At 40.0% G+C, this 19,179-nt stretch overlaps 1 protein-coding gene across 34 annotated transcripts in view; it reads left to right on the top strand.

The window, feature by feature from the left end:
* Mycbp2 (MYC binding protein 2) overlaps positions 1 to 15,630 on the top strand; it is a 238,672-nt gene extending 223,042 nt beyond the window's left edge. For 33 of the 34 annotated variants that reach the window (XM_087585430.1, XM_087585423.1, XM_087585422.1 and 30 more), the window contains 12 exons: positions 359 to 455; positions 1,138 to 1,257; positions 2,804 to 2,905; positions 3,578 to 3,706; positions 4,022 to 4,154; positions 5,592 to 5,695; positions 6,075 to 6,263; positions 6,924 to 7,031; positions 8,532 to 8,741; positions 10,778 to 10,885; positions 11,933 to 12,098; positions 14,691 to 15,513. In XM_087585430.1, the coding sequence (XP_087441556.1) occupies positions 359 to 455; positions 1,138 to 1,257; positions 2,804 to 2,905; positions 3,578 to 3,706; positions 4,022 to 4,154; positions 5,592 to 5,695; positions 6,075 to 6,263; positions 6,924 to 7,031; positions 8,532 to 8,741; positions 10,778 to 10,885; positions 11,933 to 12,098; positions 14,691 to 14,806 (1,582 nt within the window). In that variant the 3' untranslated portion in view covers positions 14,807 to 15,513. 34 annotated transcript variants of the gene reach the window in all.
* Positions 15,631 to 19,179: the final 3,549 nt, after the last annotated feature.

The raw sequence follows: 19,179 nt of genomic DNA, 5'->3' as shown, positions 1-19,179 counted from the left end.
TCATGGAAATAAGAAAGGAGATTAAGTTAAAGGCCAACCTAGATTGCATAGCAACACTGTGTCTCAAAAATGAAAACAAAACAAAAACAACTGAATACTAGTGAGATGGCCCAGTGACTAAGAGCACCTGCAGCCAAGCCTCCCAGTCTGGGTGTGAGCCCCTTGACCCACACAGTGCAAGGACAGAACAAACTCTGAAAGTTCTTTGACTTTCTGAATCCCATAGCACACTTCCACATACATATGCACACAAAATGAATAAAAAGAAGTGCAGTAAAAATCAAAAGGACATTCTAGTTGACTGTGTCAGCTAAACAGTGCAGTGCTTTGAGCTGCAACAGCATTGTTTTCTTTGCAGCTACCTCCGACGCGGCGAAAGTCATTGGTGGATGAAAGGCTCCACTCCCACTCAGATCTCAGAGATCATCATCAAGCTGATCAAGGATATGGCCGCAGTAAGTCTTGTGTAATGAATACTGGTACTCAGTAAGTGTCTGTGTAGCTGGGGCTGGAAGGGCTACCTCAACACTTGAGAACACTAACTGCTCTGGCAAACGGTCGGGGTTCAGGTTCTGGTGCCCACAAGATGACTCACAACTGTCTGGCACCACACGTGTGCGCACAGACACACACACACACACACACACACACACACGGGGAGGGGGAGCGGGGGAAGAACACATACATACATACATTCAACCAAACATACATATAAAATAAAAATAAATAAAATTTTAAAAATATTTTTACTGGGGACTGTACCCAGAATTATGGGGTGAGCCCGTCTGTGCTCTCAGGCTCCAGCGAGAACACCAAGGGCAATGAAATTGGCTTAAATGTCAAAGTTCCCAATCATGGAAGCCTTATTTGTACCTTTTATGTTTAAGTATGAAAGAAAATGTCCTTGAGCACTATGGAGAAACAGTATTGAGGCCTTTAATTTTTATTTCCTTCAATCATCAGAGTAGAGGTCAGCAGCTGAGATACTTCATATGCTGTGAAGGATTTTAGCCTGTGTCCTCCTCTAAAAGCATATGGCCTTGCTATAAATAAGATTCTCTTTTGAGAGGTGTTTCTCAGAGAGAAGGGTTTGCACAATTCTGGTTACTTAAAAAGCTATTCTTTCCTGCCCAATAGGGTCACCTGTCAGAAGCCTGGTCCCGAGTGACAAAAAATGCTATTGCAGAGACCATCATTGCCCTGACCAAGATGGAGGAAGAGTTCAGGTCCCCAGTGAGGTGTATTGCCACAACCAGAGTAAGCTTCTGTCATTGTTTTGAATTTGGTCTGTATCGTTATGTATGATTAATAAGTCAACGTAGGCACAGGTTTAATTATTAAATATGATAGTAATTCCTGTTCACCGTTGGGTGTATAGTATCAGCTTTTGTTATTATCTTGAAGCTGAGGATATACTGGTTAGAAAAGTCTAAATTACAGTGTTTATTATCCTTCTACTGACCTACTTACCTAGCTTACCTTAGTGAATTGAGCAGTAGTTGCACTGTGCTATGAGAGACTGATGATTCTTCAAAGACAAGGCTGCCTATGCACACTTCTTTCTAATGAAAACCAGCTCAACTACTGGTTTGTATGCCTTGTTTTTAAAAAACAATACTTGGGCCTAGAGAAATGGCCGGCAGTTCAGAACACTGTTACTCTCACAGAGGGTTCAGCTCAGTTCCCAATCCTCACTCGGTGCCTCACAGCTACTGTAACTCCAGTTCCAGGGGATTTAACACCTACTTCTGACCTCAACAAGCATGTAAGTGGTGTGTGTGTGTGTGAGTGTCTGTGTGTGTGTGTGTGTGTGTGTGTGTGTGTGTGTGTGTGTGTCTGTGTGTCTGTGTGTCTGTGTGCATGCACAGGCAAAATGCTCATGCACATAAAATAGAATAAATAAGTCTAAAAAATGTTTTAAAAATATACATGCTAATTTTAGGTAGGGTTGAACATTTAAGGAAATAGGGTTACATTCTTAATGAGACATCTAATATTTAACATACTGGGTTTTATGAGCCCAAACTCATAACTCCATATATATAACTCCAAAGGTGATTTAAGCTATTGCTGAAGAGGGCAGGGTGACATCCTTAGGAACTGTACACACTACTAGAAATCAGTTAGAGTAATTCTCTGAAGTCTGTAAAAGAAGGTTTGTTTTATTAGAGCAGAGAAATCCAGTTTATGCTAGCATGCTAATGGGTATGGCACTTAAATATTTTATTGTTACCCTCTTCCTACCACTCAAGTATTCATTCATTCCACATTCCCTTTTCACTTGCATAGATTCTCTTTTTCTCCTTTTTCAATGTTTATTAATGAATGAACATGTCATTCTGTGTAAAACTGAAGTTCACTCTTTATGTCCCTCAGAAATGGGACAGTGTTTCGTGTACATGGGTCTCACCCATGTGTATGTGCCATCTGTCTCATCACCTCAGATTTTCTAGAATTTTGTGAAGTTTATTAGACATTTATTTTTGGCAGAATGTACAAAGTAGGTCTTGAGACAACAGAGCCTTCTGAAAAACTGTTACGGTGTGCACAATAACCTAATATATACCAACGACTTCTGGAACTGCAAAACTAGCTTTTTTCAGTCAGCTCATTGTGAGACTAGAACTTGAGTTGGCATTCACTGGTGCATGGCACATACGCAACATCAGAAAAACCAAGTGCTACTAAATATCTATGCCTTTCCAAAGGGGGCGAGCATTTATTCGTCTCTGTCAGATATCAAGCATTTCTAAGTGTGTTCCCGTACGGTATTGAGTAATACAGCAGCCTTCCTCCTCAACAGCTCTGGCTTGCCCTGGCGTCACTGTGTGTTCTTGATCAGGACCATGTGGATCGCCTCTCCTCGGGCAGGTGGATGGGAAAGGACGGGCAGCAGAAGCAAATGGTAAGTAAGGTCAGGGCTGTGCTGTGAGAACTTTTTCTTTATAGTTAGCGATAGGTCATGGGGAAAGACTACTGGAAACTTTTATCTAGTGTGTCCAATTTGCCTCAGAAACCTACTTTATGCTTTAGAAAATCTAGGGGCTTTTATTTGACTATATAAAATCTTTCTCCTTCTCTGGTTCACGCCTATGTCAAGCAAAATTTGTATGTAGCCTGACTGATTTGTGCTAAAATACGATTATCCTTAGGACAAAAAAGGCTGCAAACCAGCAAGAGGAATGGCGTGGCATATCCTCCTCAGTGTAGTCGGGAGGCAGGGGAGCACTGGATGCCTTCGCAGGGGCGTGGTGCAGCCCTCTCAAACACTTCTGGTTACCTTTTTTTAATGAACTGTGCTCATTTATCATTCATGAGATGAACCAGGGAGAATACTAAATCACTAAATAAAGTCATTTTCTTCCTTTATCCCTTGACCCTGCACACACATTAATCTTATTCTTAGAGATTTTGATAGCTCAGTATATACCTATAGTAGTTCTGTTTTCAATTCAAATTCTGAAAGTCTGGCAGATTTTAGAGCAAAGGCCTTCAGTATCATAAATACATTAGTTAGGTTCAATTGTCTGAGACTTTCTTGGAGTCTAACGTAGCGTGTGAAAACATCTTCTTCCAGCCTATGTGTGATAACCATGATGACGGGGAGACTGCGGCTATCATCTTATGCAACATCTGTGGGAATCTGTGCACTGACTGTGACAGATTCCTGCATCTGCATCGACGGACGAAAACTCACCAAAGACAGGTGGGGTTTGTCTTCATAGCTAGAACTCTGAAATAATGTGGGAGCCAACTAGGGGAAATGGGCTTTGGGGTTTGTGAACCCACTTGACTCTCAGTGGTCCCATTTATTACTTACAACTGAGCAAGTGCTTGCATTTTCCGAGCCTTAGTCAGCACCTTAATTATATGGAGCTGTCGTGAACACGGGAGAGAATGCTGGATATGCCTGGAACTTCTTACACTGCTTTATAAAGAAAGCCATTGTTGCTGATGATTAAGTTTATGCTTATACCCAGAAACTAAACACATTTATCTCTTTTCTGTAACGGAACAACAGGTCTTCAAAGAAGAAGAAGAAGCTATAAAGGTTGACCTTCATGAAGGCTGTGGTAGAACAAAACTGTTTTGGTTGATGGCATTAGCAGATTCTAAAACAATGAAGGCAATGGTGGAATTCCGAGAACACACAGGTAAAAGAGAATTAAAAGTTAAGTCATGACGTAAGAGGGAGAGTGAACCATGTCTGAAATGTCTAAGTTAGATACGAGCTGAGATGGTTTGTATGTGCTGGACTCAGGGAGTGGCACTGTTGGGAGGTGTGTCCTTGTTGGAGTAGGTGTGTCTTTGTGGGTGTGGGCTTTACCACCGACCCTTGTCCTAGCTGCCTGGGAGCTAGTAAATTGCTAACAGACTTCTGATGAAGATAAATTCTTAGCTTCTCCTTAAATCGGATCCTTGTAAACCATTCTGCTCCCTGGTGACCAAGCAGTATATGAGCCAGTGAGGGCCATTGATATTTAAATCATCACAGTGAATGAGAAGTCCACTGGCCTCTGTGAAATCATTTTCTTAGACTACTTACACCTTCGTGAGTGAGCCAGCCTGTCCATACCATGTCTGCACTGTCTCACTACAAGGTCCTGTGATGCCACGATCCCTCAGAGTCTCTTCTACAGTTAGTACCTCTCAGGGCTCACTAAAATAATAAAAGTGAGCAGCCATTGCCTTAAAAAATGCCTTTTGTATGTCTAGTACACTTGAACCTCAGATATTTTCATTCTATTATTTTTTATAAAATAAAGCCTTACATATCACAAGCTTAACGTATAAACATGAAAACCTGTCATTCTTAGCAAAGCTGCTGTCTGCCATTGTCCTACTGACACAATTTTTTCTCCTTGGCCTTGAGCATAAATCTGAATAAATTAACTCTATATAAAGGTGACTCATGCTACAACAACGCCTTTTCTCAAACCCAATTTGTTTTTCTCCTGTAAGCTGTCATGTAATACATGTAATGTTGACCTTTCCTTTTACATAAACACTCCTTTCCTTTTCCAAAGAACGTTCTGCAGTCATTTCTGGAACCCGTGACTGTTACTCGAATTTGTGTGCCTGTATTCAGAAATGAGCAAGATCTTTAATCTTCGTTTTAAGGAATTCTGATTCTTTGAATATTTCAATGTATTTAAATTCTTTGAAATTGCAGAGTTCCTTGGGTAGATTTTTCTATTTTTCAAGTTTTATAATCTAGTCAGATTTTGTACTGTCATGTAATTTGGTTACATAAAAATATTTAAAAACTTCCCTTTATTCTATGTACTTTTTAAATCATAATATTTATCTCTTGTTGTATGTTTTGGGTAAGGACTTGCCAGATTTGCTCATTCTGCTATCTTGACTAGATATATAGTCTCTTTCTTCTGCTAAAAGGCTATAAACCAGTCAAGTTTATTTGGTTTTAGATTTATCTCTATTTTTTTACCCCTTCGGTGATTTTTTAATAATTAGGGCAGCTTACAGTCCTTAATAACTGAAAGAAATCTAGTCTGCTATTTCAAAATTAGCTGTATTACTATATAAAAAGCATGACTTTCTACAAGATTTTTTCTTCTGTTTGAACCTAGGCAAACCCACCACAAGCAGCTCAGAAGCATGCCGCTTCTGTGGGTCCAGGAGTGGAACGGAGTTATCTGCTGTTGGCAGTGTTTGTTCTGATGCAGACTGCCAGGTAGGTATCTAGTTAGAGACTAGGCCATCTCAAGAATTGGTTTGTGGATTTGTTTGTTTGGGGTTTGGCCCCTGGTTTGGGAAAGTGAGCTAGTGATTAGGAGAGTTTTCTATCAGGATTTTATGCTTCATGCCTAGCCAACTAAAGTCATAGTTCACTTTTTATCAGTGCTGCTCTTTTATATTGGATGAAATCTTTTAATTGCATTAAGAGAAAAACACTGTTAATCCTAGTTTATATTCAAAGCATAGGAATAATTATTGCTTTGTTCTAATAGGCATTTCCTATGAAGTTGTTTAGAGGAATTAATATAGTTGGTCTAACCGAGGTCACATGCCTTTTTCACCATTCTAAGACTGCTGTGACTCGTCTTCCATAGGAGTACGCGAAGATCGCCTGCAGTAAGACACATCCTTGTGGACATCCATGCGGAGGTGTCAGAAATGAAGAACACTGTTTGCCCTGTCTGCATGGCTGTGATAAGAACGCTACCACATTGAAACAAGATGCGGACGACATGTGCATGATCTGCTTCACTGAGGCGCTCTCTGCAGCACCCGCCATTCAGGTTGCCTCAGCTTTTAAATGTGCCTAGATTTTAACAGGAGGAGATATAAACACATTTCTCAAGTAAAAAGATGATTGGAACTTTCTTTAGATGGCCAAGGAAAAATGTCCTTTTAATATGTATTCATTAGTATATGCTGAGTAGAAATTCTGTTGCTTCGTGTTCTGCTTCTCATTCTGCAGGTCCAACCACTGGTGATTTTTATGAGCCTAATTATAAAGTGCTTTGAAGGGAGAAATGATCAGATTATCAAGTAGCTAACCTCTCCTTAATTTCTGAAATACAGAGTATGTTGTAGCATATATACCTACTCTGTATGTAACAATATATACATCAGTACATGATAGAAGTTTATGACTTTTGACATTTATCATTTCTTTTCTCTATGTTAGCAAATTGAGTAATTCACATTTTCCTGACCTAGCCTCTTGTTACATAAGTGGCACCAATACATGACAAGAAAAACTTAGAAGTTGAAAACCTAGTCACTAATGAATGTCTCATGAGTAAGTTTTAAAAGCCCTGACATGCCTTGGTACTAAAGAGTTTGGTTTTTCTCTTCCCTACGTCTTGTAGCTCTCCTACATTGGAGAGTCTCCCCATACTGCAGTGTGGTCATGACCGCGTTTGCTCACTCTCGTCCTTGTTTCTCTCCTTAAGTTGGACTGCAGTCATGTATTCCACTTACAATGCTGTCGGCGAGTGTTGGAAAACAGGTGGCTTGGTCCAAGGATAACGTTTGGATTCATATCGTGTCCCATTTGCAAGGTGTGGAAAGAACCTGAACTTACCTACTTTTGTGTCTTTTCGTCTTTGTTTTCATCTCCAACAGTTTCCAGCCTCTCCTGGCGTCCTTCCCCAAGTCTCCATTACTTTTTGTCCTCATCATCCACATAGTGTAAGGTCTCTCCAGAGTAGAAATATACCCAGTAGTAAACTGTTCCCTTACTTAGATCAGTGGTTCTTAACCTGTGGGTTGTGACCTCTTTGGGGGGTCAAACAACCCTTTCACAGTGTCACCTAAGACTATCAAAAAACACAGATATTTACATAACAGTATATCTCATTACACAGATATTCATAACAGTAGCAAAATTGTAGTTATGAAATAGCAATAAAAATAATTTTATTGTTGGGAAATCACGTTAAAGGGTCACAGTATGAGGAAGACTGAGAAACAGTGACTGAGACCTTTGTGTGTCCCCTGACTTTCAGGCAAAAGCTGGCTAAATTGAAGTAAATAGATCATCCATGGCATGAGAAATGTTAATTTAAGAAGCACTGTGTATTAGTGACAAGTGCGTCACTATCCAGATCCACTAAGAGTTATGTCACACAACCATGAGGCACAAACAGGAAAAGGACCCCTGGTGAAATATTGTCATTCAATGCCCTTAGAACACATGCTTTTAAAACTAATAAACTAGAACATTTCTCTGACATTAGAACACATATCTATAAAAGTAGTAATGGAAGTCGGAAACGGCTTAGGCAACCTACAGTGTTAATAAAACCCCTTCCTTAAAGGATATATCGGGGTTGGGGATTTAGCTCAGTGGTAGAGCGCTTGCCTAGGAAGCACAAGGCCCTGGGTTCGGTCCCCAGCTCCGAAAAAAAGAACCAAAAAAAAAAAAAAAAAAAAGGATATATCATTGTCTGCCCCATTACTTCTCTCTGTCTTGCTTTGTAAAGTTCTTTCTGTTTTTTTTTTTTTCTTTTAACCTTTTTGTTTACAGGCAATTGCAATGGACTTAATATGAAAAATCCTAGCCCAGTCTTTGCTTACTTAGACTAATAAAAAAAAAAATATTAGAGTATTTTATTGTCCCTTTTCATGGTGCCACAGAACAGTCATGTTTACAAGCCTGGGAAAGCGGAGAAGATGGTATAGAGAATATGATCATCTCTTAGCTGACAAACCATCTCCAAGGAGCCAAAACACATTCACAACCCACAGATGAGGTCATAGGTCATATCTGGAGCAACAAGATAGCCTTTGTTCCAAGAACAGCTAAGACTGAAGAAGATGTATTTCAGTCAGAAACTACGAAGTCAAGAAATGCAAATGTTTTGTGCAGAGTCCTCATTCTCCCATTTTCCTTGATCTTGGCAAAATAGAAGTTTTGAGGACTTTACATCAGTGCTTTACAGACACTGAGTTTTCTAGCTGCTTTTCTCCTGTTCCAGTGGTTGGCACTTGAGTGTACATTCAATGTTTGTTGGACTCTTTCATAAGCACTTCTGTTAAAAATATACTTTTTATTTCAGAACAAAATAAATCATATAGTATTAAAAGACCTGCTTGATCCAATAAAAGAGCTCTATGAAGATGTCAGAAGAAAAGCCTTAATGAGATTGGAGTACGAAGGGCTGCATAAGAGTGAAGCGATCACGACGCCGGGCGTCAGGTTTTACAATGATCCAGCCGGCTATGCCATGAACAGATACGCATATTATGTTTGCTACAAATGCAGAAAGGTATGCTATGGGGGATACTCAGGTATTACAGTTCTGAGATTACCCATATAACTCAGTTGGATTGTATAGTGACATATAATTATTCTTAAACCTTAAGCTAGAAATTAAAAATGAGAAAGCTTTGAAAAATGTTTCAAATTGAAATAATCTACTTAATTGGGAAGAGGAGAACACTTTTTTTTTTTTTTGAGGGGAACACTTTTTATCTAAACAAACTTTTTCTAAAGCGTATAGAATTTCCATACAAAGGACACTTCACATCATGACTGATCAACTGCCTGGTACAACCAGTTCTTTCATGGGCTGGTCTGATTCCGGCCTGTTGGTCACTCGTGTTTTACCAGCACTCCTGCGTAAGCCACTGTTCCTCCTGGTTTTGTGTGTTTGCTCCCACATTCATGACTTTACCCACCACCTATACCATTATGACGTCTAGATTCTTTGAGGTTTCTTTATAGACATTTGAAGTCCTCACAGACTTCAGTGTTGACATCTGCTGTGACAAACATCAGCCTTCATGTCTTCCATTTCCCATGTAACCATGCACACACTCCATCTGACTCTGCGTGAGGATTCCGCTCCGGTTCCGCCTCTGTAACATGCTCACCCTTCCCAGCGCCACCACCTCTGCCTACAATCCCACTGTTTGGCATCTACACCCATCACAACACACAACCTCCATTGTTTCTACTGCTTTACTCCTCCCTCCCCTACATCGTAAGCTCTGTAAAGACAAATGATGCGTGTGTTGTTTCCATTTATCTGTCTTCAGCCCCTGATGTTTGGTCAGTCCTATGAATACTAGATTCATTAGAAAGTGAATAAATGAGTGAAGGGCGATATGCAGTCCTGAAATACAATAAGAAAATTAATGAATGGAACGTAAATAGATGGTAGACAGGCACATGCACATACAAGGAAAGACCAAGGGCACACATTTGTCAAAGCTATATTGTTAGAAATAATAAAATTCCATTTATGTGTAATTACTGTGCAAACATTAATTACAAATGCATATTGTGCTACCACAGGGGTAATAGTCACATGCCTAAGAAGCCATGTAGAAGATCCAGAAAGCTGGCATCCTGGTAAAGCCACATTTAGCTGACAGATGAGCATTATAGACTCTGCGTCGATGAAGCCTGTCTTTTGTCCTGTTTCTCTTGTACAGACAATACAATGATATTGACTCACCTTGTTTCCTCTCAGATTGGACCTAGCTTTTTGACTGTAGACATACAGAACATGCAAATTGTCCCAATTTCTTAGCCTCATTTATTTTGTGCCCAAACAAGTAAAAATAAATTGCCCATCAAGATAGTTTCATTCATTCCAGTGCTCACATTAGACATTTACTTTTTAAACATAGTTGGATTTACAAGTATGAGCAGTATTCCAAATAGAATTTCTTAATTTTTTGTTCATTTCCAAAATTATATGATCAGAAGATGTTTAAATTGACTTTTGTTTTTTGCTTTCTTGTAAAACTGACAATTTAAAGTCTCTTCTAATTTATGCCAGGCACACTTAATTGTATATAATTGTGAATTAGGAATTGATATGCATGTTTTAAGCAATAGAAGGGAATATGTTGTGTAAGATTTCAGAATGAGAAAAACTCCCACCTTTTCCCAGAAAAAGCACCAATTGTATTTACTACTTGATGCCTTATTCCTCATATTTGTTTGAATATTGTATATTTTCTCATCATTTTCCTTTAATAGCACAATTTTTTTAGACTCCTTCTGAAAGGAGAATGCCCACATTCTAGAATTGAGATTATTTTTAAGCCAGGCATGGTGGTATACACCTTTAATCCCAGCACTCAGGAGGCAGATAGCTACACAAAGAAACCGTGTCTTGTGAAAAAACAAAATAGATAATAAATGAATAACTGGCTTCATTTGTACCCTGATTCTCCCTGCAGTTGTCAGTGTACACACCAGTTACTTGGCACTGCGAGGGAGTGTCATGCAGGTCCTGCAGCCACACTGTGTCCTCTGCTGTTGTTTCATGAACACATGGTTTCTCCACAGGCATATTTTGGTGGTGAAGCTCGCTGTGATGCTGAGGCTGGACAAGGAGACGACTACGACCCCAGAGAGCTCATCTGTGGAGCCTGTTCTGATGTGTCTAGGGCTCAGGTAGGCAGATGTTAGACAACCAGGAAGTCACTAGAGTGGTGGCTCACCAGTTAGGAGCACGGCTGTCTTCCAAGGAACCAAGCAGGGTTCACAGCACCCTCAGCAGGAACCCATAGCCTTCCATGACTCCAGCTCTGGGGGATGACAGCCTCCAAAGGCACCTTGACATTCACAAGTATACAAACACCTACACAGTTAAAAGTAAGAAAATTAAACCTTTCTCAGTCAAAATTTTGTCTTTGAAATAAGACCGATCTCCCATGATCTTTGCCTCAACACACACGTAGTCTATGTGATACATACCAGGATTGTGCATGAGTTTCCAGTCGTTCCTGAGTGTTATTTCTTTTTAATATTTTCACTCTGTAGTTGACATTCATGAAGTGATCACTATATTTAAGCAATGGAAGCATTTACTTATTTCACTTACAAACCTGCACTCAAACTTTTAGGCTTTCCTATCCTTAATAAAACTCTCACAGTATACATATGGAATTGGTAGATAGTAAAATATTATTGGGCACCTTTCTAGCCCAATAAAACATTCATGAAGAAATAAAAATCTTTAAAGGAGGGTGGGGCTGGAGAGATGGCTCAGTGGTTAAGAACACTGACTGCTCTTCCCGAGGTCCTGAGTTCAATTCCGAGCAACTACATGGTGGCTCCCAACCATAATGGGATCCGATGCCCTCTTCTGGTGTATCTGAAGACAATGATACTGTACTCATATAAAATAAATAAATCTTAAAAAAAAATCTTTAAAAACATTCATGAGGAAATTTAGTCTGTGTATTAATCAGATAGATTGTGTGGGAGACTAAACTTGAACTTGAGGCTTTGATTAAGATCTTTTGGACCACAAATTTACTCACTAATTTTTTAACTTAAACCACTTGTATTTTCAGTCAGCTTTCAAAGATACATGTGCTCTCAAAATATTGATTAATAAGCTATACACTTTTTAAATTGACTGTACATGTCTTCAGCTATCATAAGTATTGTTGAAATAGCTCATTATAATCTTGTGTCTCCTGTCCTTTATTATAGATGTGTCCCAAACATGGAACAGACTTTCTAGAATACAAATGTCGCTACTGCTGTTCAGTGGCTGTCTTCTTCTGTTTTGGAACAACACATTTCTGCAATGCTTGTCATGATGATTTTCAAAGAATGACCAGCATTCCTAAGGAAGAGCTCCCACACTGTCCTGCAGGTATGTTTTCAATATTTTAAGCCTACAGTAATCTATATAGTAATGAGTTTTAAACTCTGTTTCTAGTGTCAGTTTATGGTTCCTGAATAAGATAAGACCTTGAGGTCATATATTAGGAGCTCTACTGAGACATCTCCCAAGGAAGCAAAGGAAAAGCAAGCCATGTGAAGTTTAATGTCTTAAATCCTTAAATTCTTGGCAGGATTATGGGAAAAGATTGTGTTACTTCTCGAGGGCGGGAGGGAGATGACGTATCTGTGATGTCTTGCATGTACTAGCAAATGCCACACCACTGAATAGAGTCTTTGTAATTTTTTATTTGATGACAGGGTCTTAGTAAGTTGCCCAGGCTAGCCTAAACTCACTCTGTAGCCCTGGCAGAGGCCCCAAACCTTCAGTCCTTCTGCCCCAGACTATGACTGGTTGAGACTCCAGGCCTCTCCATCATGTCCAGCTTGTGATGTTTTGGGGCTCTTGGGGGTCTTTGTTTGTTCTCCATAGGAAGATTTCCATAACATAGAAGAAGATTTGATGTACAATACCTAGGAAGTGGCAGCAGAGTCAGAACCAGAAAGCTAAGGACATTAAAATGTCCATAGGAGAAACTACTGTCCATGGAGATCAGGCAAAGAAAAAAATGAACACAAAACCCCAGGGTCTGAAAAAAAATTGTGAGGGAATAGGTGAGACTGGAAGAAGAGTTGTATATGAGCTGAGTGTGGTTAGTGTAAGTACACACGTACACAAGTATAGTTTTGTTCAAGCTCTGAAGCGCACGCGCCTACCTATGGCTTGTTAGAGTACAGATGGTAGGTCCCCTCAAGCAGGGCACTAGCTCCACCCCTCAGTCATCAACCTGCAGTCCTCACCATGGGATATACCCGCTCACAAAGAGACTACAAAAGGACAGAAGGCTCACTATGACAGTTATATCCTAGTAAAACGTAGATGATCCTAGAGTCTAACAAGGGAGTGGGCTGATAGTATTAAATGCTGTCAATTGGTAGTTTAAAACACTAGGAGGAGGACACAGTGGTGTCTCTTTGTACCGACATGTGCAAAGCCTAAGACATAGCACAGGTGATAAATGCAAGGTTCAGAGCAGTGTCTGCACTGTGCTACCTTTTGAAGAAAGGGCAAAGTAGGGATATACACTCATTTACATGTGTGTCAGTAAATACTACGAATAGACGAGAAACACGCAAAGTTTAATTGACTCACTATTGAGAACTGGGGCAACATTTTAGAGATGGGAGGATAAGCAGATGACTCATAAAGAATCCTGTAACATTTCAACTTAAGTCATATGCAATATGTTGACATTTGTTTGTGTCAAATAAAAAATGTTAAACTGATCTCTATTAGAACTCCTCTTTAATTGGTAGCAGACTGTGAAAGAAGGGAATGGAGAATGCTGTGAGAGAACAGGGTGTTAGGGCAACTGTCAGGAAAGAAGAGAGTGGTGACAGTGAGGAGGAGAGGGGCGGGGAGGAGGAGGATCAGAGACTACCAGAGATGATCTTAGCTCTGAGGGAGAGGAGAGTATTCAGCAGGAGTAGAAGGTCAAGGTCTGGAAAGCAGCAGGAACCAGGAGAAAGTCCATCATGCTTCCAGGCCTTATGACATGGGAGGGGCCTGGGGGACAGCCACTTTCCAGTTGAAAATGTAAAGGCAAACAGTGTCATCAGGGAAGGTCCAAGTTTTACTAATAAAGGAAACTGTATTTTCTTAAAAATGCTAAGAATGAAGTTTGCAAAGAAATTAGTGTTCTAAGGAACACAGGTGTGGTGTGTAAGCCGAGATGAGAGGTCAGGCCACGGCTTCCACTGACTGCAGGTGACCGATCAGAGGACAAAGAGGACTGAGTCCATAAATAACTGTGGCTCCCAGGAGTGAGTTAGGGAGTGTCAAAGGGCCAGTCCGCCAGTGCTCAGTAATATAGTGCTGGTTAACACTGTCACACACCTATTTACACTTTTAAATAGAAGAGGTCAGGTTTTGATTTTACACTAGTATAAGCTGACTTGATTTCAAACCTGTGTCTTTCCAGATTACTATAGTCCTTTATTCATGTTTTAAATTCATCCTCACTTTGCTTCAGATACTTAACAAAGGGCATTACCAGTCTTCCCACGTTGCTGATGTGCAGTTAGGTTTTCTTCAGGGAAGTTAGATGAAAGTGAACATGATTTATTTATATTTAAGTTTGATTTTACTTGTAAAATAAATTCCCCCACAAAAAAAAAAAACTGGTTTTTTTCAATGCAGAATAATTTTCTGCTAGATTAAGGTTGGAGATTTGTGTGACTGATTTTGATCATTGCTCCTTAAAACTCTGTAGGTCAGTGAACCTTTGGACAGGGTGTTATGAGTCAGGGGCCATGTCACTTCCTACACACACACACACACACACACACACACACACACACACACACGTGTCCATAATGCTGAAGCTCGCATGGTAGACATGTTTGTGCTAAGAAAAAATTATTTTTAGTTTGTTAATCCATAGACATGTTACTTCTTTGAATGACGTGATTTGTATTCACATGACGTGTGTATTTTAAAATTACCTGCCTTTACCTCCTTCAGGTCCCAAAGGCAAACAGCTAGAAGGAACTGAATGTCCACTCCATGTTGTTCATCCGCCCACGGGGGAAGAGTTTGCTCTTGGTTGTGGAGTGTGCAGAAATGCTCACACGTTTTAGAACTTTCAGATCCTTTGTCTACAAAGAGGATAGTTGCCTTCATCCCCTGGGAGGATGCAGTGAAACTTAAACTCTGCTCAGGATAAGAACGGGACCATTTTACATTCTGAAAACGAACCATTTCCAGTGCAGGAGTGATGCCAAATACTGTGTACATAATTCTTGCTACGAACGTTTCCCCATTGTTTTGGTTTATCATCTTTGAACCAAGACATCAAACTTGTGAGGTGTTTGCATGTGGCCATTACCGTCACTGGCCTGTGGAGCATTGGACATTTATAGATAATTGATATAAAAGGATCTCCATACTCATGGACTAAGAATGATGCTGGCTTTCAAGCAAAAAAAGAAAAATAATCACTGTTTATTGTATACTGCCTTTTTGTAATCCTGTACAATTGCATCACGGGTGGGTATAAAAAGAGGAATATTCTGGTTTCTTTCCTAGACTGTTATTTAAAAAAAAAAAATTGTGTTAGTAAGGCCTATAACTGTAATAAGTATCAGACTGTATATAAAGCTATCAGTGTTTGTCCTGTATGAGAATTACTAAATGACACAGCAGTCTCATTTAAACCTGTAGGTTACGTTTGAGCCTGAAGCTCTAATGCAGTGCAATACTGGGTGTGCCTCACTACCTTGCAGCTGTCAGCATATTGGAATGTACGTCAGTAAACCACTGTGCTCTACACAGTGAGAGCGTCTTATGCTTGTGTGACGTGGTGTTTTCAAAGACAATGTAAACAACTTATGAAGCCTAAAGCCCACTTATAACACACTCATAACTTCCCTGTTTAGGGAAATAAAAATACCAGTAAAGCACACTAATGGGATCTTAAACACTACGTAGAAAGTCATGAAAATAAATATCCAAAGCCACCTCTTCCCACAGACACATGCCGAAGACAGCAATCACTGAGGAAATGAGTGTGTGCGTCTCAGCCAGAACCCTGTCCTTTGCATAATGTATCAGCATGAGTGCACTCGTTTTTACCTGCTACAGACTCCAACAGATGTGGGCACAGCTTTCCATTCACTTGTTACTATTTATTTTGCTGGTATTTTGGCTGGTTAGATTTTTTTTTTCCATTTGGGTTATGAAACTATTAAATTTTAGATTTGTGTATTCATGATACTGAGGAAAGATTTGGCCCATTTAAAAAAAAATTTCACTGTTGGAAATACAGAAGTATATACTGCCAAGATATAAATTATTAACAAATCTAATAGCCTTGGTTTATGCTAAGCAATTGAGAGGAGTTCAAAACAACATTGGGAGCCAGGAAGAAGCTCAATCAGTATGGTGCTCGCCATGCACAGTAGGACGGAAGTCTGGTTCCCCGGAACACACTTTCAAACCGTGTATGGTAGTTCTGCCTTGTAGTCTCAGCTGCTGGGACATGAATCCCCACCACTTGGTGACTAACCAGTGAGAAACCTTGTCTTAAAAGCAAAGCAAGGCGGATGGCTCCTGAGCACCAAGATTCACCTGAGCCCTCACATACCTGTAGACAAATGAGAACATGAGTGGGAGCAGTAGGGTCTTAGTTAGGGTCTTACTGCTGTGAACAGACACCATGACCAATGCAACTCTTATAAAGGACAACATTTAATTGGGCCTGGCTTACAGGTTCAGAGATTCAGCCCATTATCATCAAGGCGGGAACATGGCAGCATCCAGGCAGGCATGGTGCAGGAGGAGCTGAGTTCTACATCTTCACCCGAAGGAAGCCAGGAACAGACTGAGCATCCTCAGGCAGCTAGGAGGAGGGTCTCCAAGCCCACCCCCCCCCACAGTGACGCACCTACTCCAACAAGGCCACACCTTCTAACCGAGCCACTCCCTGGGTCAAGTCTGTGCAAACCATCCCACGTATGGGGAAGGACAGCGCCAGAAGAGAAGAAGTGGGGCCTGCCCACTCTGCACAAGTCCCTTGGTTCCATCCACAGCACCCCATAAAGAAGACAGGGTGATGCGCAACTTAATACAGCAATGCAATACTCTTTAGTGGAGGCAGGAGATCACCCTGGCTACAGAGCAGTTTTGAAGCCATCTTGGTGTAGATGAGATTCTGTACAGAGAATACGGTATGGAAGCATCACCAGTCAATAAAATGTTGGCCTTTTACCTTAGGCAGGAAATGGGGAGGTAGAAGTTGCAGTGCAGAGAGAGGGAATCGTGGGAATAAAGTCAGGCGCAAAGGGATTCGTGCCCCAGACACAGAAGAAGATGACTGTGTGAACTGACGACCAGATAAACAGCCATGTGGCATGACTTACCATAAAACAAGCAGATAATTAATTATAAGCTGGTCAGGAACAGAGCCAAAGCTATTGGACTAAGCATTTATTCATATACAAGAAGTCTCTGAGTCGTTATTTCAGGGAACAATGTAGACAGTGGAAAAACATAAGGTTACAGATGGATTAACTATACAATTCTGTCCCCAAAATGAATTTTTAATAAAAATTATGTGTTTATATGTGATATCAATTCTGAACACAGGTAACTAATAACTATTTTGTAGGATTCTTTAATACATTTTGTAAAAATATCCAAGCCAAAAGCTTCAAAGTTCATGAAAAATCACTTTTGTTGTTGTTGTAAGATCATAACTAAAGCCATGGTGCTGTATTTTGAAAAAATGACAAAAATTACATTTCAAGAAACAGACTTCTCAGTGGAGAATCTAAGAAAGTCAGAAGTGCCTAGACAGAGTGCTACCGACCACAGGTGCCAGCCCATATTACTATACCCAGCAAAAATTTCAATCACCATAGATGGAGAAAATTAGACATTCCATGATAAAGCCAAAATTAAAAAAAGAAATTTTTTGTCTATATATCCAGCCCTATAGAAGGTGCTAGAAGGAAAACTGCAACCTAAGAAGGTTAACCACACCCATGCAAGTATAGGAATAATCTCACACCAGCAAAACTAAAGGAAGGAAGGTCCACACACACTCGCACACACCACCATTACCAACAATAACAACAAAATAATAGGCATCAACAATCACTGATGTAGAAATTGTAATATCTGACAAAATAGACTTCAAATAGAAACTAAGTAGCAGAGAGAGAAAAGGACGCTACGCACTTATCAAAGTAAAAAATTAACAAAAGGACACTGCATCTATTAACATCTATGCTGAAAATGCACCTAATTTTTAAGAGAAATACTACTACTGCTTAAATCATATATTGACCTGCACACACTGACAGTGGGAGACTTCTATAGCCACTCTGACAAACATGTCTTCTTGACAAACACTAAACAGAAATGCTGGAGCTAACAGTCATCTATAGAACATTTCACCCAAACACAAAGTCATATACCTTACTAGCATCTCAAGACACTTTCTTAAAGTGGACCACATACACAGAGTATCAACAGGAAAAAGAAAATAGAAATAACTGCATTCTATCAGACAAGAACAGATTAAACCTAGATAACAACAAACACAGAAAGCCTACATATTTATGGAAACTGAATAACTCTCTACTGAGTGAAAAATGAATCAAGGCAGATTTAAAACAATAAAACTTTCTAGAATGGAATGAAAATGAAGACACCATATACCCAACATGGGAAACAATGAATGGCGCTAAATACTGAGTGACTACATTAAAGATTGGAGAGAGTTCGAACTAGCAAATTAGCGGGGCACGGGAAAGGTCTATAGCAAACAGAAGTAAGCACACCCTAGAGGAGCAGAGGGCAAGAAATAAACCAAGGGCTGCAATCAATAGAATAGAAACAAGGAGAGCAACACAAAGAATCAGATTTGAAACATAGATTTGTGTGAAACACTTTTCTTTTAGAAAATCAACATGATAGACAAACCCTTACCCAAATTAACTAAAAGATGGAGAGAAAATATCCAAATTAGCAAAATGAGAAACAAAAATGGGACATGTCAACACCTGGGAAATCGTACAATCCATAGACTCACTCAGAGAGGTTAGGCTTAAGACTTGTGCGGGTGTGGGCGGGAAATACATGAATAGACTAAATGGATAGACTGGGGGCAAGAGGATCCGTGGAGGGCAGGGGAATATAGGACTGTGGAAAGGAACAAGAGGAGAGACAGGTGGAATTAAGGGGCATTTGAGGGATGTTATGGAAGCCTAGTGCAGTGGAAACTATCTAAAATCAGTTCCCATAATAATGGGAAAGACGGGCTGGAGAGATGGCTCAGTGGTTAAGAGCACTGACTGTTCTTCCAGAGGTCTTGAGTTCAAATCCCAGCAACCATATGGTGGTGCACAACCATCTGTAATGAGATCTGATGAGAAGAAGTTCTGGTGTGTCTGAAGACAGCTTCTGCGTATTTATATATAATAAATAAATTTTTCAAAAAAAAATGGGA

Source organism: Rattus norvegicus, chromosome 15 (assembly GCF_021556685.1).
Source record: "Rattus norvegicus strain SHRSP/BbbUtx chromosome 15, alternate assembly SHRSP_T2T, whole genome shotgun sequence".
Classification (NCBI taxonomy): Eukaryota; Metazoa; Chordata; class Mammalia; order Rodentia; family Muridae; genus Rattus; species Rattus norvegicus.
The sequence above is the reverse complement of the archived record's forward strand: the minus strand, read 5'-3'. Positions and strand labels throughout refer to the sequence as shown.